Source organism: Epinephelus moara, chromosome 15 (genome assembly GCF_006386435.1).
Source record: "Epinephelus moara isolate mb chromosome 15, YSFRI_EMoa_1.0, whole genome shotgun sequence".
Lineage (NCBI taxonomy): Eukaryota > Metazoa > Chordata > Actinopteri > Perciformes > Serranidae > Epinephelus > Epinephelus moara.
This window is the reverse complement of record NC_065520.1, coordinates 4184416-4208812: the sequence shown is the minus strand read 5'-3', so window position 1 is coordinate 4208812 and position 24397 is coordinate 4184416. Positions and strand designations below refer to the sequence as shown.

Here is a 24397-nt window from a genome sequence, read left to right as displayed (position 1 = left end):
TTATGGGTTCTTGAGACAAATTTGTTCCTCATGAGGAGAGGCATCTCTGTGCAAAGTTTCATGTCTCTACGACATACAGGGCATGAGATATGCCCATTCAAAGTTTGCAATTTCAATCGGTTGCTATAGCGCCCCCCTTTGGCCAATTGATGTAATATTGCTTCATTCACATCCTCCCATGACTCTCTACCACTGTGCCAAATTTCACATGGATTGACCAAGTCAGTGAGGAGAAAAACATGGAACAGACACACACACACACCCACAGACAGAGTTTTCATCATTATATCGTACGATTGTGTGACTTCGATGATTCCAAACTAACCTTTTAAAACACAAAAGTCACATAGTAACACAAACAAACAGACAGATGGAGGCAGCGGTAGACCAGCAACTGCTGTGTTCAGCTAGGTAAAATTACTGCTTTTGTCAATGGAGTCTGGCTTTGAAGAGAGGATTGGAAAGATTCACTTTTAGTTCAGTTCCCCGTCAGAGAGGACAGAGAGTTTCAATATAGTTTTGCTGTTGTTAAACGTGGGCCCCTATGACTTCAATTCATTCAGATTTTTCTCAGTTTTTGGATTCTTCACTTACCGCAGAGGCATGCAAGAAAAACAAACTTTTCTTCACAAATTCAGTGTAACACAGGGTGAGTTACTGATATACAAATGATAATGATTTGAGGGGTGAAGTAGTCCTTTAATGTTTGATGCTATAGTTGAGAGAATACGGTGTTCCCCATATGATATGTGTTTATTTGTGTACTTATTTGAACACAGATATTGTTCCTGACCCCCCTGATGGTCCTCCAGTAATAGAAGCCATCACAGGCAAAACTATAAGCCTCAGCTGGAAGAGACCAAAGAGGATGGACCCTTCATTTGGTGGGTTCATTAGGTTTCTATGATACCAATTAGTTTTTTTGCAATCTTGAGAAAGGCTCCAACAAAGAAATGTTGAAATTAAATTTACATAAAACACTGGCAGGGGAAACTATTTATAGCAGGCATGTCCTGGATGTTTGTTTGCTTTCTTTTCATTCCGAGATGTTTTTAAGCCCCTTTGGATTTCATGTGCCATCAGCAAAGATTTGAGAGGGAAACAAAATCCTTTTCTCTCTGCATCTTAAGCACCTCACTGTGTGTTTTGTTGTCGTTCAGATTAAGTAACTAAACACTGTACATGTGTGCAGATGCCAGCTCCTTGCTTTATGTGGTCCAGCAGCAGCCTCTGGGCTCTATCCAGTGGTCTGTAGTGGCATCTAACCTGAGGGAGACCAACTACACTGTCACCTCTCTGTCCAAGGGAGTCCGCTATGCTTTCAGAATCCTGACGTCCACTGGGAAGACGTTAAGCAAACCATCACCGTCTACTGACCTGGTCCAGCTGCTGGACAGAGGTAACAAAGATGAGAAAGGCTTTAAAGGGTAACTTTGATATTTTTCAACCTGGACCCTATTTTCTCATGTTTTTGTGTCCAAGTGACTAATGGGAACAACAATTTTTGAAATTGGTCTAGTACTGAGAGAGATGGCTGCAGCCAGCAGGCAGGAAACAGGTTGCAATGTAATCCCTGTGGGCAATTAAGCATTGCCAATTTACGCCCAATTGGAATGCTCGTTTTTGCCACTGACAGACTCAGATTATTATTTTAAGTGTCTGGCAATATAATCGAAAGATCCCTACAGAGATTGACCTTTTTATTGAAAAGCAAGACCCTTTTTGTTCAGCCAGAAACAGTCCTGAAATAGTTATCGCTAAAATCGCTCTCTCTCTCTCTCTCTCTCTCTCTCTGTCTCTCTCTCTGTCTCTGTCTCATTGTGTCATGCGGATTACTGTTAATTTATTATGCTGATCTGTTCTGTACGACATCTATTGCACGTCTGTCCGTCCTGGAAGAGGGATCCCTCCTCAGTTGCTCTTCCTGAGGTTTCTACCGTTTTTTTTTCCCCGTTAAAGGGTTTTTTTTGGGGAGTTTTTCCTTATCCGCTGCGAGGGTCATAAGGACAGAGGGATGTCGTATGCTGTAAAGCCCTGTGAGGCAAATTGTGATTTGTGATATTGGGCTTTATAAATAAAATTGATTGATTGATTGATTGATTGAAAACCCACCAATCTCCATTTAATTAAACACAAATTTAAGCCTCATAAAACACATTTCATTCAAAATTGACAGAAACAAAATAAAACTTAAAAAAAGCTGTCTTAGTTCGTCTTTCTACTGTTCAAATAGTAACCAATGCTAGTTTAGTTGAAATAAACCCTTAATTCACCCAGTTAGATGTGAAAATATGCCTGCACTATACACCCTAAAATTACTGTTTATTTAAATGGAGTCTGGTATGTTTGGCAGTGGCGATTTCAGAGCTGTTTCTGGTTAAACAAAAAGGATCCTACTCTTCAATAAAAAGGTCTATCTCTGCAGGGATCCTTTCTATAATGTTTTCAGGCACTTATGTTAAGAATCTGAGCCTGTCAGTGGCAAAAACAAGCACGTTTAGTGGACGTAAATTGATGGTGCTCATTTGCCTGCAGTGATTACATTGTAGCTGGTTCTTGCTCGATACTGAAATGAAAAAAAATAGAGATATGAGATATTTAGTTGATATGATGATATCTTTTAAAACCTTTTACCCCTGTAGGACCCTATTTGAGGAAAGCACCAGTCATTTTGGACAAACCTGACATTGTCTATGTGGTTGAGAATCAACCTGCGAGCATCACCATCACACTGAACCACGTGCATGCAGTTGTCAACTGGAAAAGGTTAGTTCCTCTCTATCTGTCTCTAGTGGCACAGTACAGCTTTGTATGTGAAGGGCAGTGTGCAGAGCGGATTTTTGGCTGCAAAAATAGGGAGATGCGAGGAAAATTTTTTGACATGTGCTGGAAGCTTGTTTCAAACATAGACTGAAGATGTCTCTTAGGAGCCAAAGCACATGCTGGTTTTCATCCCAATTCTTTTCTCATCAGGGACTTCTTTTATAAATTGTGAGAGGACATGTGAACAGGATTATCCTAACCTCCTCAGATTAAAATTAAAATAGCAGGAGTGTATATCCAGAGGAACAGGTCTGAGAAGCACCGCTGTGCAGTGGTTCACATTGATTTAATTTAGCACAAGACGTTCAGGCACATGTTCTCTGCGGGGCTCTGCAATTTCTTTGTCCTCCATCTGCATGGCCTCTGCTACCTGCTGCTAAAGAAGTTCCCTGCATACACATGTCGACTTTTGCTGGTATCGAACTTTAACTATGATATATTGCCTCTGTCTTCCCCAGGAGGGGGGTGGTGTTGGCCAACAGACTGGGGATGTATGAGCTGAGCATGCCAGACGACGATCAACACACCCTGAAGCTCCTGCGAGTCAAGAGCACAGACGTCGGTCAGCTGGTGGTCACGGCCAGCAACCAGTTTGGCAGCGACCTCTGCACGCTTCAGCTGGCAATGGCAGGTCAGATTAGTTGAGACAGAAAAGCACATGATAAATTTAGCATTTCTGCTCGAATCCAAAGAACTTACTACTTACTCCTGGCAGTGGTCAGTGCCAACAAGGGGGAGCTGTGTGTAATTTAAATTGGGCGGCAGCTATATTTGAAGTTAAGGATCGTGAATTTAGAATAGCTTCTCTAAAAATGACTTTAGTGTTTTAAAATGAAGACTCTCCTTTCTTGTGCCTCTTTGTTGTTGGGATTAAGGGATTTAGAATATAAAATCATGGTATCCTCAGAGGCGGGTTTGCATCTCTTAAGAGTGACCAAAATGGGAATATTTACAGCATAGGTAGGAAGTTACTTTAAACTGCATAGGGACAAGTGATTACTCCCCAAAGTCCCCTGTATCAGTCTGGACTTGCTACCGCCCCAACACTTTCCGTAAATTAAAATCCAATTGGGACAAATTAGGGATCTGCGCGATAGTTGACAATGTAAGCAGCCAATCAGGGACTGCGTTGTATACTTTCTAACTCCTCTTCATCCCCTATGGGACATAAGGCTTCAATGTGCTCTTTCCATTGCATTTGATCCTTGGCAGCATGTTGTGCCTCTCCCTTTGACAGGTTCATTTTTTCCAACTCCATTGTCAAAGTTCTGCGCCAGGTGGCTTCAGGCCTTTCGGGTTTTCTTTTGCCTGGTGGTGTTCATTTTAAGGCGACCCATCCCACCCGTCCTACAGAACTTGACACGGTGTCCCAGAACATCATTAACCAATGCACACAGGGTACCTTTCGCGTCGTATCAGGACGTAGAAAGTCCATGACCAAATGTCAATATGTGACGAGATCGGAGTGAGAATGTGTTGGCAATGACAGCATTGTTCCAACTATTGTTACTGTTTGGATTGAGAGACCCTTAGCAGCAGAAAATTACATATTGTACATTTAAATGTGTGATCACCTCTGATGTTTAATGTTTAAGAGGGATTTGCATACCTTTTTCTCTCTCTTTTTTTTACTTCTTTTTCTTTTGTAGTGCCTCCAAAGTTTGAAACCATCATGGAGGATGTGGATGTGCACATTGGGGAGACGTCCCGTCTGGCTGTTGTGGTTGAAGGGAAACCAGACCCTGATATTCTGTGGTTCAAGGTACAATTGTTCAGGGCAATTTGATGTCAGATAGAAAGTGTTCCCTTTGTATTATTTTCTGGAGTCAAAAAGCCAGAGAGCATGTGACACTGAAATTAACTGAATTATGAGTGTAATTTAAAACCACATTAACAGTTGATTGGTCTGTTGCAGGATGACGTGCTTCTCTCTGAGAGCAGCCACTTCACATTTGTGTACGATGACCCAGAGTATTCCCTTGTTGTCCTCAACGCCCGCCCAGAACACTCTGGAGTGTACACCTGCACTGCGAAGAACCTGGCCGGCTCCAGCTCCTGCAAAGCTGAACTGACAGTTCACACAGGTCTGCAGCCCAACAGAACATCAACAATACCACCTGTACAGATTCATTCCAGTAAAAAGGATTATAATTCTGTGAGACTCATCTTTTTACATTAAATTCTCAATCTGTTTTGTATTGAGAATCATTTAAATGGTGGTATAGTGGGAAATGTAATGGTTTACCAACAGGCTTTTTCCTCCATTTGCTGCTGATCTTCACCATTTGATTTAGATTATAGCCATTTGCTGATGCGTTACACACCAATATACGCTAGTTGTTGTTGAAAATTGCACTTCTGAATTTACACCATATGGGCGGGACCACCAGGTGTTTCGAGACTACAATATGAAACCATCTGTCACTATGCTGGCTCACATGTACAGCCAAACGCACACACACATGCTGTTAAAAAATGCCTATGTTGGTGCTCCCTGCAGAGCGAAAAGAAGCAGCGGAGCCAATGGAGGATGAAGGGACCATTCTGAGGAAGATGAGGCGTTTGACGGATTACTATGATATCCACAAAGAGATAGGGAGGTGAGTGTGTGTGACTGGCCGCACGCTCGCTCAGGCCGTCACGCATCCCTTCACACACAACGAGTACATGGCGTTAATGGCTGTTTGAGCACCAAGGGTCGGGCTGTGGGAAGGCGGGGAGTCGCACCTGCTGAACAACAGTAGACAGGAGCGAGAGATAAGTCACCAGCCTGAGCAGAGTGAATACATAAGCTGACAGATGATTTGTTTTGGTCAGGCTCGGTGGAGACGGGAATTTACTGAGAATTGTAGAACAATATGAACGTCAGGACGGGCAGACAGGACAACAGACGATGTGTTTTGGTTATTTACCAGAGCAGAAAATGGAATTCTGATTTCTTCTCCCAAACACCACAGAAAAACCAAAAGTTAATTATACAATAGCGTCCCCTTTTGTCTCTCTGTTCTCCTGTAGTAATGCAAGTAAGAATTTCTTTCTAAGAGAGTATTCTTTTGACTCCACAAGATCAATTTGAGGATTCTCTGTTACTATTCCTGAAATATCTTTAAAGCTCTTTATTGCATCTGAAAGCTTTGAAAAGCTAAGGACTTGACATTTGAGTGGATGCTGTTTTTCCAGACATACTGTTCACAAAGGTCAAGAATGAAAATCTATGCTCTAATGGTTATATTGTGATCTGTGCCCTTTAACGAGGTCGCTTCAGCTGCTATCATCATGAAAAAATAGAGGCAAGCCCACTTTACAGTGTTTCTTTGGTATCAATTTTTAAAGACTTTTTAAAGAGCAGCAGTTTGTAATTTCTTCTTTGACTGTGGCACTACATCAGGGTTGTAGCTATAAACCTGCCACTGGCTGGCGATTTAGGTCAGAACCTGGGCTAACTTGGACTCTGGAACAGTTAGAAAACCCAGACTAGCAGACCTGAGGGGCCTGTTTGGACGGTACAGTGTGAGAAGCTCAGTCATATACTCTGGTGTCAATCAGAGATTAAATAAAGATTTACAACAAATAAAACAACTTGTGAACGAATCTCGGAAAACCCCAGAAACCTGTCTCGCAGGATTCTCATGCCTGATGTTGACCTGTTTTCTGATAATGGCCAATTGGAGTTGATTTGCCAGGGTAATGACTCGGACTTCACGAATGTACCGATTCATTCCTCTTCACAAAGGCTCCTGTGATATCGTCATTATAATATTCTGCTAGAGCCACATACAGCCAGCAAATTGTCTGTGGTTTTAATGGGTCCAGTAAGCTCCTCCAGAGCTGAAGTGTAGTCAGGCCTCACATCTAGGGCGCCGATTATCAAATTATTTTTGTCTTTTCTATTAGGAAAAGTCGACATAGTAGTAGAAGTAGATGGTAGAAGAACTAACAAACAACACACTGCTCATTTGGTATGTATTAACTTTCATCACATTATGAAGGTCTAGTCATCGAAACGTTGCAGTATTAAATCATTATTTTTGCAAGTTAGTCAGTGTGCGGGAGTCTTTTCTACAGGGTTTATTCTTCTCGTCCCTCTCCTACGCATCTGTTTGAAAACAGATGTGTGAAGTATTCCTTTGTTTCATGTATTAAACCCAAAAATTCTCCACTTTTTGATGCAGGGGTGCATTCTCCTATGTGAAGAGGGTGATTCAGAAAAAGGGAAAGGCAGAGTTCGCTGCTAAGTTCATTTCTGCGGGAGGAAAGAGGAAAGCCCTGGCCCTTAGAGAGATGGACCTGCTGTCTGAGCTGGACAACGAGAGGATTCTCTATTTCCATGATGCCTTTGAGAAGAAGAGCATAGTGGTGCTCATCACAGAGTTGTATCCTTTCAGTGTCATTTAAAGAAATGTTGTGCTTTAACATGTCGCTTTTATTATGTAGTTCCTATTACTGACCTGAATGTTAACAACAGAATGAACACAATACAAATTTTCAATGAGGGAAAACATGTTCATACAGTTAAAGGGGACCTATTGTGCTAATTTTCAGGTTCATACTTGTATTGTAGGTAGCTACATGTAGCAGTGTACTTGCAACTGGGCAATGACCGTATTTGACATGACTTTCTCCTGTAAATAATCACTGAAAAAAACAGACATGTTCCAGCAGGAATATGATCTGAAATGAGAGAGATATTAACAACATTGCCAACCAAGATTACCCTGATTATTTCCCTAATGTTAGCTTGTAGCTACATGTAGCAGTGTATGTACCATAAACACTTGCAGTAGCGTTCCTAAAACAGATGACCATATAAAGAAATCTGTCTCAGGCTGACATCCGCTTGTCTCCAAAGTAGAAAAAACGATGGAAACAGAGTATTCAGAACTGACTGAAGGCTGAGATTTTGCTCACAGGGATTATTTTTACACACATTTACCACAGCATTTTAAACTTTGGCCACATTTAATATGAACACCCAACATTGTAACATTATATATACAGTGGTGTGAAAAAGTGTTTGCCCCCTTCCTGATTTCTTACTTTTTTGCATGTTTTCCACACTTAAATGTTTCAGATCATCAAACAAATTTAAACATTAGTCAAAGATAACACAAGTAAACACAAAATGCAGTTTTTAAATGAAGGGTTTTATTAATGAGGAAGAAAAAAATCCAAAGCTACATGGCCCTGTGTGAAAAAGTGTTTGCCCCCTAAACCTAATAACTGGTTGGGCCACCCTTAGCAGCAACTACTGCAATCAAGCGTTTGCGATAACTTGCAATGAGTCTTTTACAACGCTGTGGAGGAATTTTGGCCCACTCATCTTTGCAGAATTGTTGTAATTCAGCCACATTGGAGGGTTTTCGAGCATGAACCGCCTTTTTAAGGTCATGCCACAGCATCTCAATAGGATTCAGGTCAGGACTTTGACTAGGCCACTCCAAAGTCTTCATTTTGTTTTTCTTCAGCCATTCAGAGGTGGACTTGCTGGTGTGTTTTGGATCATTGTCCTGCTGTAGAACCCAAGTTCGCTTCAGCTTGAGGTCACGAACAGATGGCCGGACATTCTCCTTCAGGATTTTTTGGTAGACAGCAGAATTCATGCTTCCATTTATCACAGCAAGTCTTCCAGGTCCTGAAGCAGCAAAACAGCCCCAGACCATCACACTGCCACCACCATATTTTACTGTTGGTATGATGTTCTTTTTCTGAAATGCGGTGTTACTTTTACGCCAGATGTAATGGGACACAGACCTTCCAAAAAGTTCAACTTTTGTCTCGTCAGTCCACAGAATATTTTCCCAAAAGTCTTGGGGATCATCAAGATGTTTTCTGGCAAAAATGAGACGAGCCTTAATGTTCTTTTTGCTTAGCAGTGGTTTTCGTCTTGGAACTCTGCCATGCAGGCCATTTTTGCCCAGTCTCTTTCTTATGGTGGAGTCATGAACACTGACCTTAACTGAGGCAAGTGATGCCTGCAGTTCTTTAGATGTTGTTGTGGGGTCTTTTGTCACCTCTTGGATGAGTCGTCGCTGCGCTCTTGGGGTAATTTTGGTCGGCCGGCCACTCCTGGGAAAGTTCACCACTGTTCCGTGTTTTCGCCATTTGTGGATAATGGCTCTCACTGTGGTTCGCTGGAGTCCCAAAGCTTTAGAAATGGCTTTATAACCTTTTCCAGACTGATAGATTTCAATTACTTTTTTTCTCATTTGTTCCTGAATTTCTTTGGATCTCGGCATGATGTCTGTAGCTTTTGAGGATCTTTTGGTCTACTTCACTTTGTCAGGTAGGTCCTATTTAAGTGATTTCTAGATTGGGAACAGGTGTGCAGTAATCAGGCCTGGGTGTGGCTACAGAAATTGAACTCAGGTGTGATCAACCACAGTTATGTTTTAACAGGAGCTGGGGGGCAAACACTTTTTCACACAGGGCCATGTAGCTTTGGATTTTTTTCTTCCTCATTAATAAAACCCTTCATTTAAAAACTGCATTTTGTGTTTATTTGTGTTATCTTTGACTAATGTTTGAATTTGTTTGATGATCTGAAACATTTAAGTGTGGAAAACATGCAAAAAAGTAAGAAATCAGGAAGGGGGCAAACACTTTTTCACACCACTGTATATGACAGAAAATAAGAAAAAGCATAAGCGGTCTCCTTTAAGTCAAAAAGGCACCACCTTTCCTGCAGTCTGTTTCAAATTTTATCAGCTTCATTGCCGAACAAAAGTGCTCTTAAACGCATCTCAAGGACACTAAAGATCCAAAGCATTAATCCTAATGTCTTCTGCAGTCCCCTGGAGGCATGAATGAAGCGCAGCACAGCTTTTTCTCTCTCTGACTCATTGCCGATGAGTGGAATTAGCAGGAGATAGGATGTGTGGGAGTTTTTGCTCATTTATAATTCATTCCTCATGCACCTACCACTTGGACTGTGCAGTCAAGTCACAGCTTTTTATTTTTTATTTTTCCTCAACTGTTGTGTGAAGATGTCACGAGGAGATGCTGGAAAGAATGGCCAAAAAAACAACAGTCAAGGAACTGGAGGTTTGTGTGCTTCTGCTGACTGCACTGCGCTATCATTATGTAACATGACTGTTAAGTTCATTCCCTTATTTTTCTCCACAGATCCGCAGTATTGTTCAGCAGGTGTTAGAAGGTCTTCGATATCTTCACCAAAAAAACATTGCCCACCTTGACATAAAGGTATCTGCCCGTCCCACCTATGGTGCTGCAATTATTTCATCAAGATTGTCATATTCTTTTTTAAGTACCTGACACTGTTGTTTTCTGGTACAACCCCTCTTTAGCCAGAAAACATCTTAATGGCGAGTTCTGGGAGTGACCAGATCCGCATTTGTGACTTTGGTAATGCCATAAAACTGGACACCTCTGAGGAGCACTACTGCAAATACGGCACGCCAGAATATGTTGCACCAGAGATTGTTAACCAAACTCCTGTCACCATGGCAACAGACATATGGTGAGCCACCTGTTCTCCAGCGTGGAGAAGTGACTACACAGTGCAGACACTGCCTTGTTATCTGCAACAACAAAAATCTGTCTTTTGTGTGCATTTATGTTGCTCCTGAAACTCTACTTGTTACTCATCTGTCCTGCCCTCCCACAGGCCTGCTGGTGTCATCACGTACCTCTGGTATGTTTCAGCAGTTTGTTACTATTTGTTTTGGTTTTTTTTCTTTATTTTTATAGTATCAATAAAACTTGTTTTGTTGATAATGATTATTATTTTTTTATTTCAGCCTGACTGTTGCTTTTTTCTTTTATTATATTTTATTCATTTTGTAATGCATAGATTTGTTACTATTTCTTATAATATTTTACTTTTCATAGTTTGCAGTTCTCATTCTTTGCATGTTTTGTTTTGTTGATAATGTTTTCTATTTTAGCCTGACTGTTTTTTATATTATTATTTTATTTTTTTTATATATAGATTTGTAACAATTTTTTTTTTACTTTAGTTTGACTGGTGTTTTATATTTTATTTATTGTGTTTTAGCCTGTTTTTTTTCTTAATATTTATTTTTAGGTATTGATTTGCTATTTGTTACTTGTTTTACTTTTTATAGTTTCAGTAATTTCTAATCACAGTAATTACATGTTTTCTTTCATTAATAATGATGTTTTTTATTTTATTAGATATGTGTACTTGTTACATTTTCTTTTAAACTTTTTTTCTTTGAATAAATCTTTATCAAAATAATTGCTTTTTTGTAATTATGTTTGTTATGTATGTTTGTTGTTTGTTTGTTTTCTTTTCATTTAGCCTGACTGGTGTGTCCCCTTTTGCTGGTGAGAATGACAGAGCCACAGCCTTAAACATTCGTAACTACAATGTGGCGTTTGAGGAGAGCATGTTTGCTGACCTCTGCAAAGAAGCGAAGGGATTTGTCATCAAGCTTTTGGTGGTGGACAGACTGTAAGCATCTTGATAACTCTTGTATTTTTTACCATAAATCTGTATATAAGTATGTAAAACATTAACGGATTATCATTTCAATTCCTTTCCTAGGAGGCCCAGTGCCGTTGAGTGCCTTCGTCATCCTTGGTTCAAGGTGAGTTATCATTCAGAAAATACATCACCCAGCCTCAAAGCATTTAATGTGTCACAGGATTTGTCTTTATGTCTCCACTAAGGTTAATGGTGACTCTGCTATTTTTGTCTTGCAGTCGCCAACGAACAAAAGCATCAGCACAGCTATGCTAAAGCAAGTTTTGTCCAGAAGGCGATGGCAGGTAAGCCACTGCGGATGACATTCATTTTATATGTGGAAATGAAAGAATGATTTCAAGATTTCTCTGACATTGTCTGGAATACTCCTACATCCCAAACTAAGTTAAATAATCAGATTTTCCAATGGAAGATTGGTCTAGGACTTAATTAAGGCTTTGATTAAACCTCCAAAGGCAGCAGGATATAATGCTTTCTGTCATTGGATGCCATAGTTTTTTTTAGTCTATGTCAACAAAAACAACCAACATTATCTGTTTCAGTCTGAAAGGTGTATTATTGACTCAGACTGGAGCATATGAAATAGGGAAATTAATTATAAACTTTCTCACATTGTCCTCTATTGTCATTCTTTTCAGCGTTCCCTTATCAGCTACAAATCCAAGATGGTGATGCGGTCAATCCCAGAGCTTTTGAATGACTCATCCAACCATGTCTCCATTGCTGTGGCCCGGCATTTAAAAGAAGGTTCCCCACCTCCCTCCTCTTCCTCTGACTCAGACGCAGATGTGGATGAGCTTCCCTTCATTCCTATGCCTCTGTCCATGGTCTTTTCTGGTTCCAGGGTCTCCCTTAACGAGATCCCGGGGGACGAAGACGTCACTGTGCATCCCAGTGTTTCAGCTGATGGGAAAAGGAAAAAGGACACCATGGAGGTGGCAGGTACAAGAGATGGGGCTAATAAAAATGTGAAAGATGAGGAGGAAAACCTAGATGAGGAGTCAATGGAAAAGACAAAACGAGCTCCTCTTAAAAAAGGATCAAGTGTGGAGTCGGACGAATCACAGACGAAAGCCAGGCGGGCTACCATGAGGAGAGGCAGCTCTGCTGATTCAGCACTGCTTCTCCACATTGACCCAGAAGAGGAAAATGCAAACAAGGATTCAGAAGCAAGTAATAAGAGCCTGAAAAAGGCTGTATCTATGGAACTACCCAATCGTAGCCCAAGCCCTGGGGCGACGAAGTTAAGCCAGGAGGATTATGCCCTAAAACTGGAACTGATGAGACAAAGGCTGCTCAGAGGAGGAAATGTGGACAAAAAGATGAGTGGCCTGCGAGGGCCCTTGTTTGAAACACTCGGCATGGAAGATGAGAGGCAGACAGGTTCTCTTGATCGGAACTTGAGGAGATCCAGAGCAGGGCCATCGACACTCACCAGAGCAGCGTCTTCAGAGAGTACTGGAGAGGAACATCCAAAGACCAAAGTTTTTCGTAAAAGCGCCTCCTTCACTCAGGGCGATTCTGAGCCCATGCCCCTGCACCGCAGGTTCGGAGCCCCCTTAGAGATCCCATCGGTGGGCAATGGTAGCATACAAGGGAAGAAACTCCAGGAGGCATCCTCAATGTCTGCACTCACAGAACAAACAACACTGGAGTCTACATCTGCCTCACCTATGCAGAAGACTTCCTTTATATTCCCCACACCAGGAAGACTGGACCAACAGCAAAAACAGAACAATGTGAAAGAACATGAGGATATGCAAAGTATGAATGAGAGAAACATGGATGAGATAACAGAGAAAAGGACCAAAACCCAGTTAGAAAAGCTAGATAATGTAGAATCTGAGTCTAGATCACCCTCTGTAATTACTCCAATAATTGTAATAGAGGAAGATGATGATGAAGAAGAGAGGAAAGAGAATCAGGAGTTACATATCAATGAAAAAGAGAAAGAGGGAGATGTTGCAGTGCCGTCTCAAACATCTGATGAAGCCCAATCCAAGCATCCCACTGCTATAGCCAAACCAAACGGTACAAAGTCCACCGAAATCCCCGCATCACCTGAACATCCAGCAGTATTTGCCAAAGTAGCAACTGCTGATCGATCTCCAGGTTCTGTTTCCACATCATCAAACCCTGATCTTTCTGCCACCCCCCGCCAACCTGCGCTCAGAACAGACATCAAAGACATCGACTCAGAGGAGGTCTTTGAAGCCAGGTTTAAGAAGCGGGAGTCCTCTTTGACCCGCGGCCTCCGAAAGCTGACCAGAAACAAATCAGAGGAGAGATCACCTGTACTAAACCGGAAGGACGGCGAGGGGGGTGAAGAGGTTTACAGGCCAGGGCCAAGGGGGGCACCACTTGAAATTGTATCTCGAGGACTGCAGGAGAAATCCAAATCTGTTCAAGATTTAAGAGAAGACGATAAGGAAACAGGCCTCAGCCTGATCGGGAGGTTTTCCTTGCGGGCCAAGAGATCATCTATTGATAAGAAGGATGAGAAACCAAAGGATGTGCAGGAAACAGCTGTAGGCAAGAGGGTTTCATGGGCTATGGGTCGCAGTAAATCCCTGGATACAAAGGAGCTGAACAATGCACAGAGGCAGCTAGACGAGAGAGAACAAAGAAAAGCTGAGGAGTCATCAGTTTCTGCTATGAGGCGCAAGTTTGAGTCCAAAGTGGCTGGAATCTCTGCCAAAATAAGGACCCAGTCAGAAGAGAGGAAGGACAAAGATGCTGGGGGAAGTCAGAAAGATCTGGTACAAAAGGATTTAAAGAAAGTCTCTGATTCCCCTGTTCTGGCAATGCGACATAAGTTTGAGAACAAAGTTGCAGGAATTTCCTCAAAAATCCGCAGTCAGTCTGAAGAAAGAAAAGAGGGTGAAGAGGGAAAGAGGACACCAATTTTTTCCCGCCATCGTCATTCCCAATCCGAGGGGCGAGGACTCAAAGGAATGGGCATCCCCGAGAATCAACTTGCAAACCAGACCGGTGCTACTGCATCCAAGGAATCAGTTGAATCCACTTCTAGCATCCATTCCGAAAAAGCCTCAGAGAGTGACAGGCGATCGCGGTGGGACAGGTGGGGTTTGACAAGAAGCAAGAAAGACAAAACTCCCTCGCAAACTGATCTGCCTTCATCCGTCCACAAAGAGGAGAGTGTGTCAAAAAAACAGCAGTTTATCCGCTCTCCTTCAGATTTTGCCCCAGTGTTCCACATCAAACTGAAGGACCACGTCTTACTGGAGGGGGAACCTGTCACTCTGAGCTGCCTTCCAGCTGCAAGTCCACATCCAGAAATCACATGGACAAAAGGTATCTTACTTACTTAATTTACCACCTTTATGTGAGTGTCCCATCAGCGTTGATAGTAAATATTGCCAATTAAAGCAATCAATTCCTCAGTGCATACTATACTGACCAGGAAAGTGGAGTCCTCCTGCTTGCGGAGCCATGCCAGCGGTGCCTACATGTACAAGGATGCATCGTACATGAACTGCTGACGCCCAGCCAAAAGATAGTGTAGCCTGCTTATGTAGGTAATAAAGTAAAAACACAGAAGCTCTGTAGTCCAAACCAGCATGAACCAAAACAGCAACAACTCCTTACTGTTCTCCTCACTGTCAGCATCAGCGCATGACAGCACAGGTCTCCAGCACTCGTCTGTCCAAGTGAGGGGTAAAACCTTAATGCATAGTGCACACACGTTTCCACACTCTGCTGCTCACATTACTGCACAGCCGCAACCTCATGACGGGTTCAGACGACACCACATTTTTGTCTGTTCCCACAGTCACTATGTCAGATTAGGCGATTGTGGAGACATAAAATCTTGCTGTGACTTGGCCGGCAGACATGACAGACCACACGCTGGTCTACGACCAATCATCCCAGGTCGTCTTTCATGACTTGCATGATGTCACTGGATTATTCTTGTCCTAATTGTATTATTATCACTACTATCATGCAGTCACTGTGGCTGTTCATGTCCCAGCCAAAATGTTTTCTAGTACCGTAAAATGTGCCACCAGATGGCACGAGCTACATTTGAAGTACCGCATGAAAACTATGCAAGTCACTGAATCCTCCACAACAAGTTCCTGCAAATGTTTCACAATAAAAGCCTTTTTAGAAAATGAAGGGATTTAGAAGGTGCTGGGTTTGAAATGACAGCGTGATGCATTAACTTTAATAAGGCAAAAGGAGCGGATTAAAGTAAAAATAGAAAAATACAGAGACAATATTAAATAAAGGCCCGTTTCTAATGTTTCAAATGAAGCTGGTAGCCTCTGCAGTCAAGGTGAGTAAAAGCCCGGCCACTATTTTTTGAATTTCATTACTTTATATCCTCCATTACGAAGAAATAACATCCTTTGCTAGCTTGATGCTAATGGCAGTACTCACCAGGTTGATGAAGTGCCTCTGCTGTTTCACACCATAATTTTCACTTTTTACTCTGTCGTGGTAACGTCCCTACAGGAAATATCAAAAGGCTGGAGTGTTGTTGTGGTACAGTTGTCCATGACAGCAGATCGCTCTGTGTTCCTAACGACAAAAAAAAAATCAGACATGCTAGACTTTCTGTTGGGACGTCGTGAGGCGTCCCAGACGTGGCATTGGTTTTCGTCTACTATGACACACTACATGAGATAAAACGATGGATTGTCACGTGCGACACTCATTGTTGTTCATAATCTGACCCGACAATGTACGATGCTGCGTCAGGCTATAATCGGGCTGATATCATGTAGTGTGAACCCAACATCAGCCTCTCTCTGCTGCATTTCTTTGTACTTTCTTTATACTCATCCTTAACATTCTTTGCACTTATATCTTTGGATGCCATTTTTGCTGTCAGAAACATAGCTAGTTTGGGAACAGAACAAGGTAGTTCTTATTTTGAGCACATGTAGAGTAGAGCCCCTGTCTCCTTCCAACTATGTCACTGTTGAGTCAAATCACTTAACTGGAAGAAGGAAGTACAACAAACTTTGCAGCTCTCTCTGTCAATATAGCACACACTTAGGATTTAATTGCTTCAACGGACTACAGAAACTATCAACCCTATTTTGATATCCACATAACATTATATAATGTTCTGTGGTATTATCCAGAAACTGCCATTCAGGTGCTCAAATTTTTTTGTGTATTCCAGATCGGAAACGGCTGGAGGTGGATGACAGAATCAACCTGATGTCCCACCCAGACGGCAGGCAGCTTCTTATGATCATGAAGACCAGCCGGAGAGACGCTGGAGTTTATGAATGTGTAGCTACCAACCCCATAGCTACCATCACCACCTCCTGCACATTGTCCATCGCTTGTAAGTAGTGTATTTCATCCATAGCTATTCAGAACCTCTAATGTTGTTAATGTTGTTATTGTATTGAATGGGGAAAATGGGAGTTGAGAAACCTTATTCATTAACATCAACGCTGTGAATTACAACATGGAGCAAGTTCTCTCACCAGAGGCACAGCTGCTCCTTTGTCTTTCATGGACATACAGTAATTATCACCATGATGTATTTTACATAATTTAATTTTAATTGCAGGGAGAATGGTGTGAATATTAATACAGCTGAAATGAATATTAATGTCAAGAGATTAACTTTACAGTAGATTAACTTAATGGATTTTTGGCTGTTCTGTTATTCATCATGTAATGGGAGCAAATGACGCTTCCTGCAATTTGAAATTGTCTGCGGCGGATCACATTCAAGACTCCAGTCATGCCTTTGCACAGATATTGTGTAATGAGAACAACAGTTTCTGGATTCTGCCAATGCTGCTCACAAATGCAACAATAATAATGAGGCTTTTGAGGCTTCAGTGGGAAATATATTTCTCAGACGTCAGATGCAATCGATTGCATTTGAACTTTATTTGTTATGGCTTTGGACATGGAGTATTTCTAATCTCAACCGCTGATGCTATTTGTCTCCCCTTGGATAATCTATCAGCAAAGCGAAAAATACTTCAGACAGCTTATCTCGACCCAAGCATGGCTCCATTGTTCATGCCGGTGCACAGCTTAATGGGAAATACAGTTTGAAATTAAGGAAGGACACTTTCTGTGTCAGGTTTGGTTTGGTCTAGCAACAAAACTCAAACCACTGGCTGGATTTGTTTTGTCGTCTGTGCTCCAGAGAGTGAACATTAGTCTTTTCGTCTTAGTTATGTTGAAACTTGGAGTGCTGAATGTGATATTTTCATGTAAATAAATGACCATATAAAGCTCAGCATACCTTCAGTCAGGAAGACAGTCTTTATGCTGTATCCATTCACAATTCTCTCTCTATCCTACTTCACTAGAGGCTGCTCTGATCTTTAATGTGTGTCTGCATGCCAGTAATTTGTTCTATTTCACTCTCCTTCTTTTCCACCCTTCCATCTTGCCCTGCTCAAGGCGTCCCGAAACGACCAGGGACCCCTGAAGTCCCTCAGACTTACAACAACACAGCTCTGGTGCTCTGGAAGGCAGCAGACACCAAGTCTCCATGCAGCTACACCCTGGAAAGAAAAACAGAGGGTGAGTGATTACGAGTGACATCTCCTCACTACTTTTTTAACTCATCATTTTGTAGCATTCAGCTCATCGAAAGACATAAAGTAAGCTGTGAAATGCTTTACTGTTATTTGGTTTGTTGGAGGTTTTGATGGTTTTATAACTGCACTCCCTTTGTGTATTTTTGTCAGTGTGCTGTTATAGTCACATGAGGGAGAATGAAATTAAACTCAAGGTGTCAGGCTCCGAGGAGGTAGCTGTTTGAAAAGCTCTGACAATGTTTGGCTTTGTACCGTCTGTGGAAAATGCTCGGGGAAATAAGTTTCCAAATCCATAGACACCACTTAGACAGAGAAAATGAGTCAGCCCATGAGGGAATAGTGACTGTACCAGTGCTGCTGTCACAGCTTTATGTCATTACACACCATGAATCATCATTATCTCATAATGTGGTGCATGAAAATAAAGTCACACACACTTGGAGTAGCAGAGTTTGTGAATATTTATGGAAGTTTTTGGTCTGATAGATTTCATTCAGGCATGTGCTACCTTGGTGTCTCATTCCAAATTTCATCTCTGCCAGGCAGCACTGATGTAGGTGCTTACAGAGTGATGCGTCACTACCTGATTTACATTTTAATTCACTTAGCTTTCATCGTGCCTGCATTCTGTGACAGGTGATTTTTCAGCAGGTAAACTGAGCATTAACTTGTTTGTATATGCATCACATTTTACTTTGTGCATGTCCAGATTTTCCATCAGTTTGACAGCACCGCCATCTGATGTTCAGTGTGTGAACTTTAACAAGCCATCTGCTACCTCAAGAGAATAAAACTGAAGCTCAGGCTTTATCGTCAGATTACCCTGGGCCCCAATGGGAGGAGGGCCTTTGAAAAGCTTTAAGAAAAGAAGTTTGGTTTGGTTTGCAAGTTTTTGTTTCTCAGTAAGGAGTGGCTTAATTAAATAAAAGTTGGCTGAATAAATCAGTTAAAGTTTATATTAAGAAAAATAGTGGAAGCTCTGTGAGGTCCCTCTCACCCCTTTGAGGTACAAAATGGTTTAGTCCACCCGTGCACAGGGATTTGAATGAGTGACTGCTTATCCTGCTGGAGCATTTGTGGAGCATCACAAATTCCTTTTAGGGTCAGCTGATGCACAAGATTGAAAGTTGGAGGAAATCTTTTGTTCTATTTAAGTGGTTTAAGTCTCCTCTTGAGGCAATATGCACACTTAAATATTTACAAATATATATACAGAATTTGTTTGCCTTATTTATGACTCTATGCTCTGTCCATAAAGATCACAGCAACGTCATGTAAAGCACACTCATTTCTTTCCCCTCTGTCCTGAAGGTGATTCTAACTGGGTCACTGTAGCCACTGGAGTTGTCGACTGCTACTACAATGTCACAGAGCTACCACCAGGTGGCACCTTCAGGTTCCGCATCACCTGTGTGAACAAGGCAGGACAAGGACCATACAGCAACTGCTCTGCTCCTGTCAGCCTGGACTCAGCAGGTAGTTTATACACGGTCAGAATGTAAATTAAAAAAGAATTACAGACAGACTGGAATAGTACTGTATATTTTCAGGTCATGATTTATGGTTGTATGTCTGTTTTCACAGCTGGAGGAGCTTCACCTGTTGTGGCCATTGTAAAAACAGCCCCAGCTCCACCAGTTGTCACCTCCTCAGTGACCGTGCCTTCACTCAGACCAGCCCAGAACAGCGCTCCCAGGATAACTGTCTCCACCATCACCTCCACAAAAGACGCAACCTCCCCTGTTCCTCCGCCTACAGCACCTAAACCAGTGGTCACTCCCACCCCTCCACCCTCTCTACCTTCCAGCCCAGGCACAACCACGGAAGACACTCAGAGGCTAAGCTCCTCTCTTCCCTCCTCACCCACTGTCAAAGCACCTCCACCTTTTGTCCTCCCCAAACCCCAGAGTCCAATAAATGTTGTGTCTCCTATGACCCAGACCCCACCAGTATCACCGCCACCCATTCTTGTAACACCACCATCGACCCCGACTAAACCAGCGTTGGCTTCCGTGCCCACATATGTCCCCACAACCACCATCACTGCACGTGTCACCCCGACACCTGTCTCCTTTTCCCCACAAGTGCTCCAGGCCTCCAGCCTGAGTCCCATTGGTGATGGGACCAGTGCCCCCACCAGAGGCACCCCATCAGGACGCGCTACGCCCTCCACAGCTCTACGACAGGGGGTTCCACAGAAACCGTACACTTTCCTGGATGAGAAAGCCAGGTGCGACACATACTGACCTTTAAGGGAAAGAACAAAATGGCTTTAAATCATAGAATACATCGTGGTTAAACCAGTGTTTAAGGCTTTTTTCAAGTAACGTTTTTAGGTTACGGTTTTGACCTGAATTGCTATATGATGAAAGCAACGACTAGTCCAAGTTGAACTGATTATTTTTTATTTTAGAGTTGAACAATTTGTGCACTGGAGGATTTTACTCAACAGATTTGATGTTGCGAGTCTGTAAAACTGGCAATGAAACCTGCACTAAGCTGATTCACATAAAAGAAGCTAATTATTCCTGCTTTTTATGCACTGTTTTATCACCAGATGGTCTGAACGCACTTTCAGAGTTCCCACCATGCTGAAAATGTTATTCTGGGGAAATTTGCATGCGTTTGTGTCACTTAAAATGGTTGAATTTAATTTATAGTCAATATCAGTACAAAATTTTGGCTTTTCGTGGCTTCAATTTGAAAATATTCACTTCCCAGCAACCATAAAAAAAAAATTTATGCGGTCAAACCCTGGTTCATGTCATACAGAAAGATAAAGAATAAGAATGATATGTTGCAGTTGTTTTGTTATTGTAATACTTTCATATGTTTTTTTTGCCAGGGGTCGTTTTGGAGTCATCCGAGAGTGCCGCGAGAACGCCACAGGCAAAATCTACATGGCCAAGATCATCTCCTACAACCAGGAGAACAAGCAGGAAGTCCTGAAGGAGTACGAGATCCTGAAATCCCTCCACAACGAAAAGGTCATGGCTCTGCACGAAGCCTATGTCACGCCGCGCTACCTGGTGCTGGTGTCGGAGTACTGCACGGGCAAAGAGCTGCTGTACAGCCTCATTGACAGGTACGAGGGTGGACATGTCACCTTATACTGAGACACAAACTGAGACAGACTTACATAGCAAGAGGGCAGAGAGGAGACCTTTATCTTCTTAGATGCAGTTCATTTGGTGGGTTGAATAAAAAATGACTAGTTTATAGTAAGGCTACTTTAATTAAACTTTTCTGTTGATAGTGAAACCATGTTTTCACTTTAGCTGCTTTAATTTAGTGTTTCAGTGAAACTATTGATGTTTATGATTTTTAATGATTTGAAATTTTAAATTCAAGTGTAAGTGCACATATAAAGGCAGAGTGTATTCAAGATTTAAGATGTTTATTTGTCTCTGGTTATACAAGAACAATTGTGTGAAATGCTTTTTGCAGATAAACATAAAAAGACACATAAAGTATATTAAGAAATATATAATAACAAAATGTAGGAAGCAATAGGAAATATATATTTTAAAGAAATATATACACATTCAAGGCAAATAATAATTACAAAATGAAGATCGAAAAAATATATATGATGTGTTCAATTATTCCCCAGGAAAATTCAAAAATATTCATTTTAATTATATTTATATATTATGTTGACTATGGTTGGATGAAGTTGGTGATTATAAGCTGTAGGACAATTATTTTCATACAGATTTTTAATATATTTTTATTTCTATGTATTTCTTTTTTTTTGTTTAATTTTTTATTTATCTTGTCTATGTTTTTATATTAATATAGTTATGAATCATTTATATTTCTTGAAATCTAATAAAGAACATGAAAAACATTTTTACAGTAATAAATCAAATCACAAACATTGGGAGATGTGACCAAAGAAGTATTTATGTATTTAGAGAAAGCTGCCAAAAATATATTGCTCACACTTTTCCAGTTTGAGGAAATATGAAAAAATTTTTTAAATTAAATTAAAAAAATGAAATATGACACTTAGGGTTTAGTTTTTCCTTAGCTGAGGAAAATACTTAAGGGTGTTGCACAGAATCTCTTAAAAGATTTCCTTAGTCAAGGAAAGACGTTAAGGCATTTACTGAAAGAGATTTAACAGCAGTAAAGTTCCACTGTTACCATGGAGACCATTTGTTTGCTTGTGATAGCGTAGGCTACCTGTTGTTGCACCTAAGTATCCTCTCACAAAGTCGACCTGATAGTAAAAAAAAAAGTGGCAGAAGATAAGAAGACATGAAACCAAATTGGTCGGAGGAAGAACAAATCATACTTCTGGAGGAATTCAATGAAAGAAATAACAAACTGAAAAGTAAATTTGACCTGAAATTAACAGCAAACACGAAGCAACGAATGTGGGTGGAAACTGCAATTTCAGCACCTCTTTTTTTCCTTCTCTCGATAGGTTCCGTTACTCCGAGGACGACGTGGCTGGTTACCTGGTCCAGATCCTCCAGGGAGTCGAGTACCTCCACAACCGCCGCGTCCTCCACCTGGACCTCAAGCCCGACAACATCATGGTGACCAACCTCAACGCCGTCAAGATTGTAGACTTTGGAAGTGCTCAGAACTTCAACCCCCTCAGCCTCAAACACCAGAATTCAGGAGCAGGAACGCTGGAGTACATGGGTGAGGACGAGAACATTTGCTGACTAATCTGACTTTTTTTGATGCACACACATTGTTCATTTTTTTCTAACTCCAGCAGTTAAGCAAACTCACTGTTTACGTTCCATAGATCCACTAACCCCAATATTTAATATTTCTAAATTTCCACCCTTAAATGTGATCCAAGCTCCTGAGATGGTGAAAGGTGAAGTGGTTGGTCCTCCTGCGGATGTTTGGACTGTTGGCGTTGTCGCCTTCATTATGTAAGTGTAACGTCCCTTTGGAATTCACTTCGCTTTATTTCACATCACATAAATAATCTTTACCTTCAAGACCGGTATTAGTGGAAAAACATGCTATGTTGTTATGGTCCAGAGGTGGTGGCAGTAATGACAAGAAAGGAGACGGAGTTGGAGGTGGCAGAGTTGCCATCACTAGGAGTGATGAGGATGGACAGGGTCAGGACTATTAGGACAGCACACATGAGACAGTTTGGAGACAAAGCAAATGAGGCGAGATTAAGATGGTTTGGACACATGCAAAGGACGAATGCTTAGTATATTGGGAGATAGATGCTAAAGATGGAGTTGCCAGGCAAGAGTAGAAAAGGGAGGCAAAAGAGGAGGTTTATAGAACAGGAAGAGACGGACTGATGATTTGCTGTCGACCCGTAGGTGCAAATTGAGTGAGTATTACATCTTTTAATTTCCCTTTGGAACCTTGTTTTTTCTGGGATACAACCAGGCTTAGTGGTCGACTACCCTTCGAAGATAAAGACCCTCTAAAAGTTGAATCCAAAATCCTGATGGCGAGGTATGACCCGACAAAACTGTACCCAAATGTGTCCCAAAGTGCCTCCGCCTTTCTCAAGAAGATGTTGAGCAGTTACCCATGGTGAGTGTCAACAAACTTAGATTTTAAGCCTTGTGTAGTAAAGAATATAAAATGTATACACAGCAGAAAACAAATGACACTATTTTTAATCGGATGTGAAGCTGTACGCTTTGTTGTTACGTTGTTGCTTCTGCGTGTATTCTCAGGGCCCGTCCGACCACACGAGACTGCTTCACACAAGCCTGGCTGCAGGACTCCTATCTAATGAAGCTGAGGAGACAGACTCTCACCTTCACCTCGGGCCGACTCAAAGAGTTCCTGGTGGAACAACAATGCCGCCGCACAGAGGGCGCCACCAAGCACAAGGTGCTGCTGCGCACCTACCAGAGCTCACCCCAGTCCCCGGCGTCTGGGACTCCGCCGCATGTTCCCAGCCCGAAGTGAGATGCAGCAGCACACATGAGTTTGTAGAGTTACATCTGCCATATAACCCCTCTGTGAACCACTGCTGCATGAAAAACGTCAGCCGGCCTAATGAGGCACAGGTTACGGCACAGGGGACGGGCAGACAGCTGGATATAGATAAATATCCAAAGAAAAGACAGGAGTCCATGTGTTATTTTGGGAGACTTCAACATTCAACACTAATAGGATTCTGAGAAGTAAGAAAAACACAAACAGAAGTAGAAGCAGACCGCCGTGACGTGTGTATTGAATATATGATAACTGCTCAGAAGCTGTTAATCTACTGAAAGGACACGGGATGTTCTTTGGTTTTCTTTGATTGATTGCACAATTTCTGTGAATTCTGAAATTGCACATTAATATTTGGTTTCGATAAACATCCTTCTCCACTCTGCACGATCAGCCTGGAACATTATTAGCGTTTCTACTGCGCAACCTTGTTTTTGTCACTAAACTTAGTAGTAAACAACTCATGTGAATGTACCATGATTTAAGCTGCTAATTTATTTTTGCATTTACTTAAACATTTTAAAACTCAAAACCAAAAATATTCTTTTTTTTTTCTTTTCTTGAAATTGTTTACTTTTTTCATGTTAATTTATTTGCATGTGTGTGTGTGTGTGTG

General features: G+C 41.6%; 1 protein-coding gene across 10 annotated transcripts in view; it reads left to right on the top strand.

Moving 5' to 3' along the window:
• spega (striated muscle enriched protein kinase a) overlaps positions 1-24397 on the top strand; it is a 123355-nt gene extending 98958 nt beyond the window's left edge. For all 10 annotated transcript variants that reach the window (XM_050062943.1, XM_050062944.1, XM_050062950.1 and 7 more), the window contains 25 exons: positions 780-884; positions 1193-1399; positions 2643-2766; positions 3282-3454; positions 4473-4585; positions 4739-4907; positions 5324-5423; positions 6996-7196; positions 9807-9864; positions 9946-10023; positions 10128-10300; positions 10448-10474; positions 11105-11257; positions 11351-11393; positions 11509-11574; positions 11929-14605; positions 16446-16613; positions 17699-17821; positions 19150-19314; positions 19423-20068; positions 20684-20923; positions 22271-22494; positions 22661-22736; positions 23218-23367; positions 23514-24397. In XM_050062943.1, coding sequence (XP_049918900.1) covers positions 780-884; positions 1193-1399; positions 2643-2766; positions 3282-3454; positions 4473-4585; positions 4739-4907; positions 5324-5423; positions 6996-7196; positions 9807-9864; positions 9946-10023; positions 10128-10300; positions 10448-10474; positions 11105-11257; positions 11351-11393; positions 11509-11574; positions 11929-14605; positions 16446-16613; positions 17699-17821; positions 19150-19314; positions 19423-20068; positions 20684-20923; positions 22271-22494; positions 22661-22736; positions 23218-23367; positions 23514-23751 — 6497 coding nt within the window. In that variant the 3' untranslated portion in view covers positions 23752-24397. The remainder of the gene's footprint in view (positions 1-779; positions 885-1192; positions 1400-2642; positions 2767-3281; positions 3455-4472; positions 4586-4738; positions 4908-5323; positions 5424-6995; positions 7197-9806; positions 9865-9945; positions 10024-10127; positions 10301-10447; positions 10475-11104; positions 11258-11350; positions 11394-11508; positions 11575-11928; positions 14606-16445; positions 16614-17698; positions 17822-19149; positions 19315-19422; positions 20069-20683; positions 20924-22270; positions 22495-22660; positions 22737-23217; positions 23368-23513) is intronic.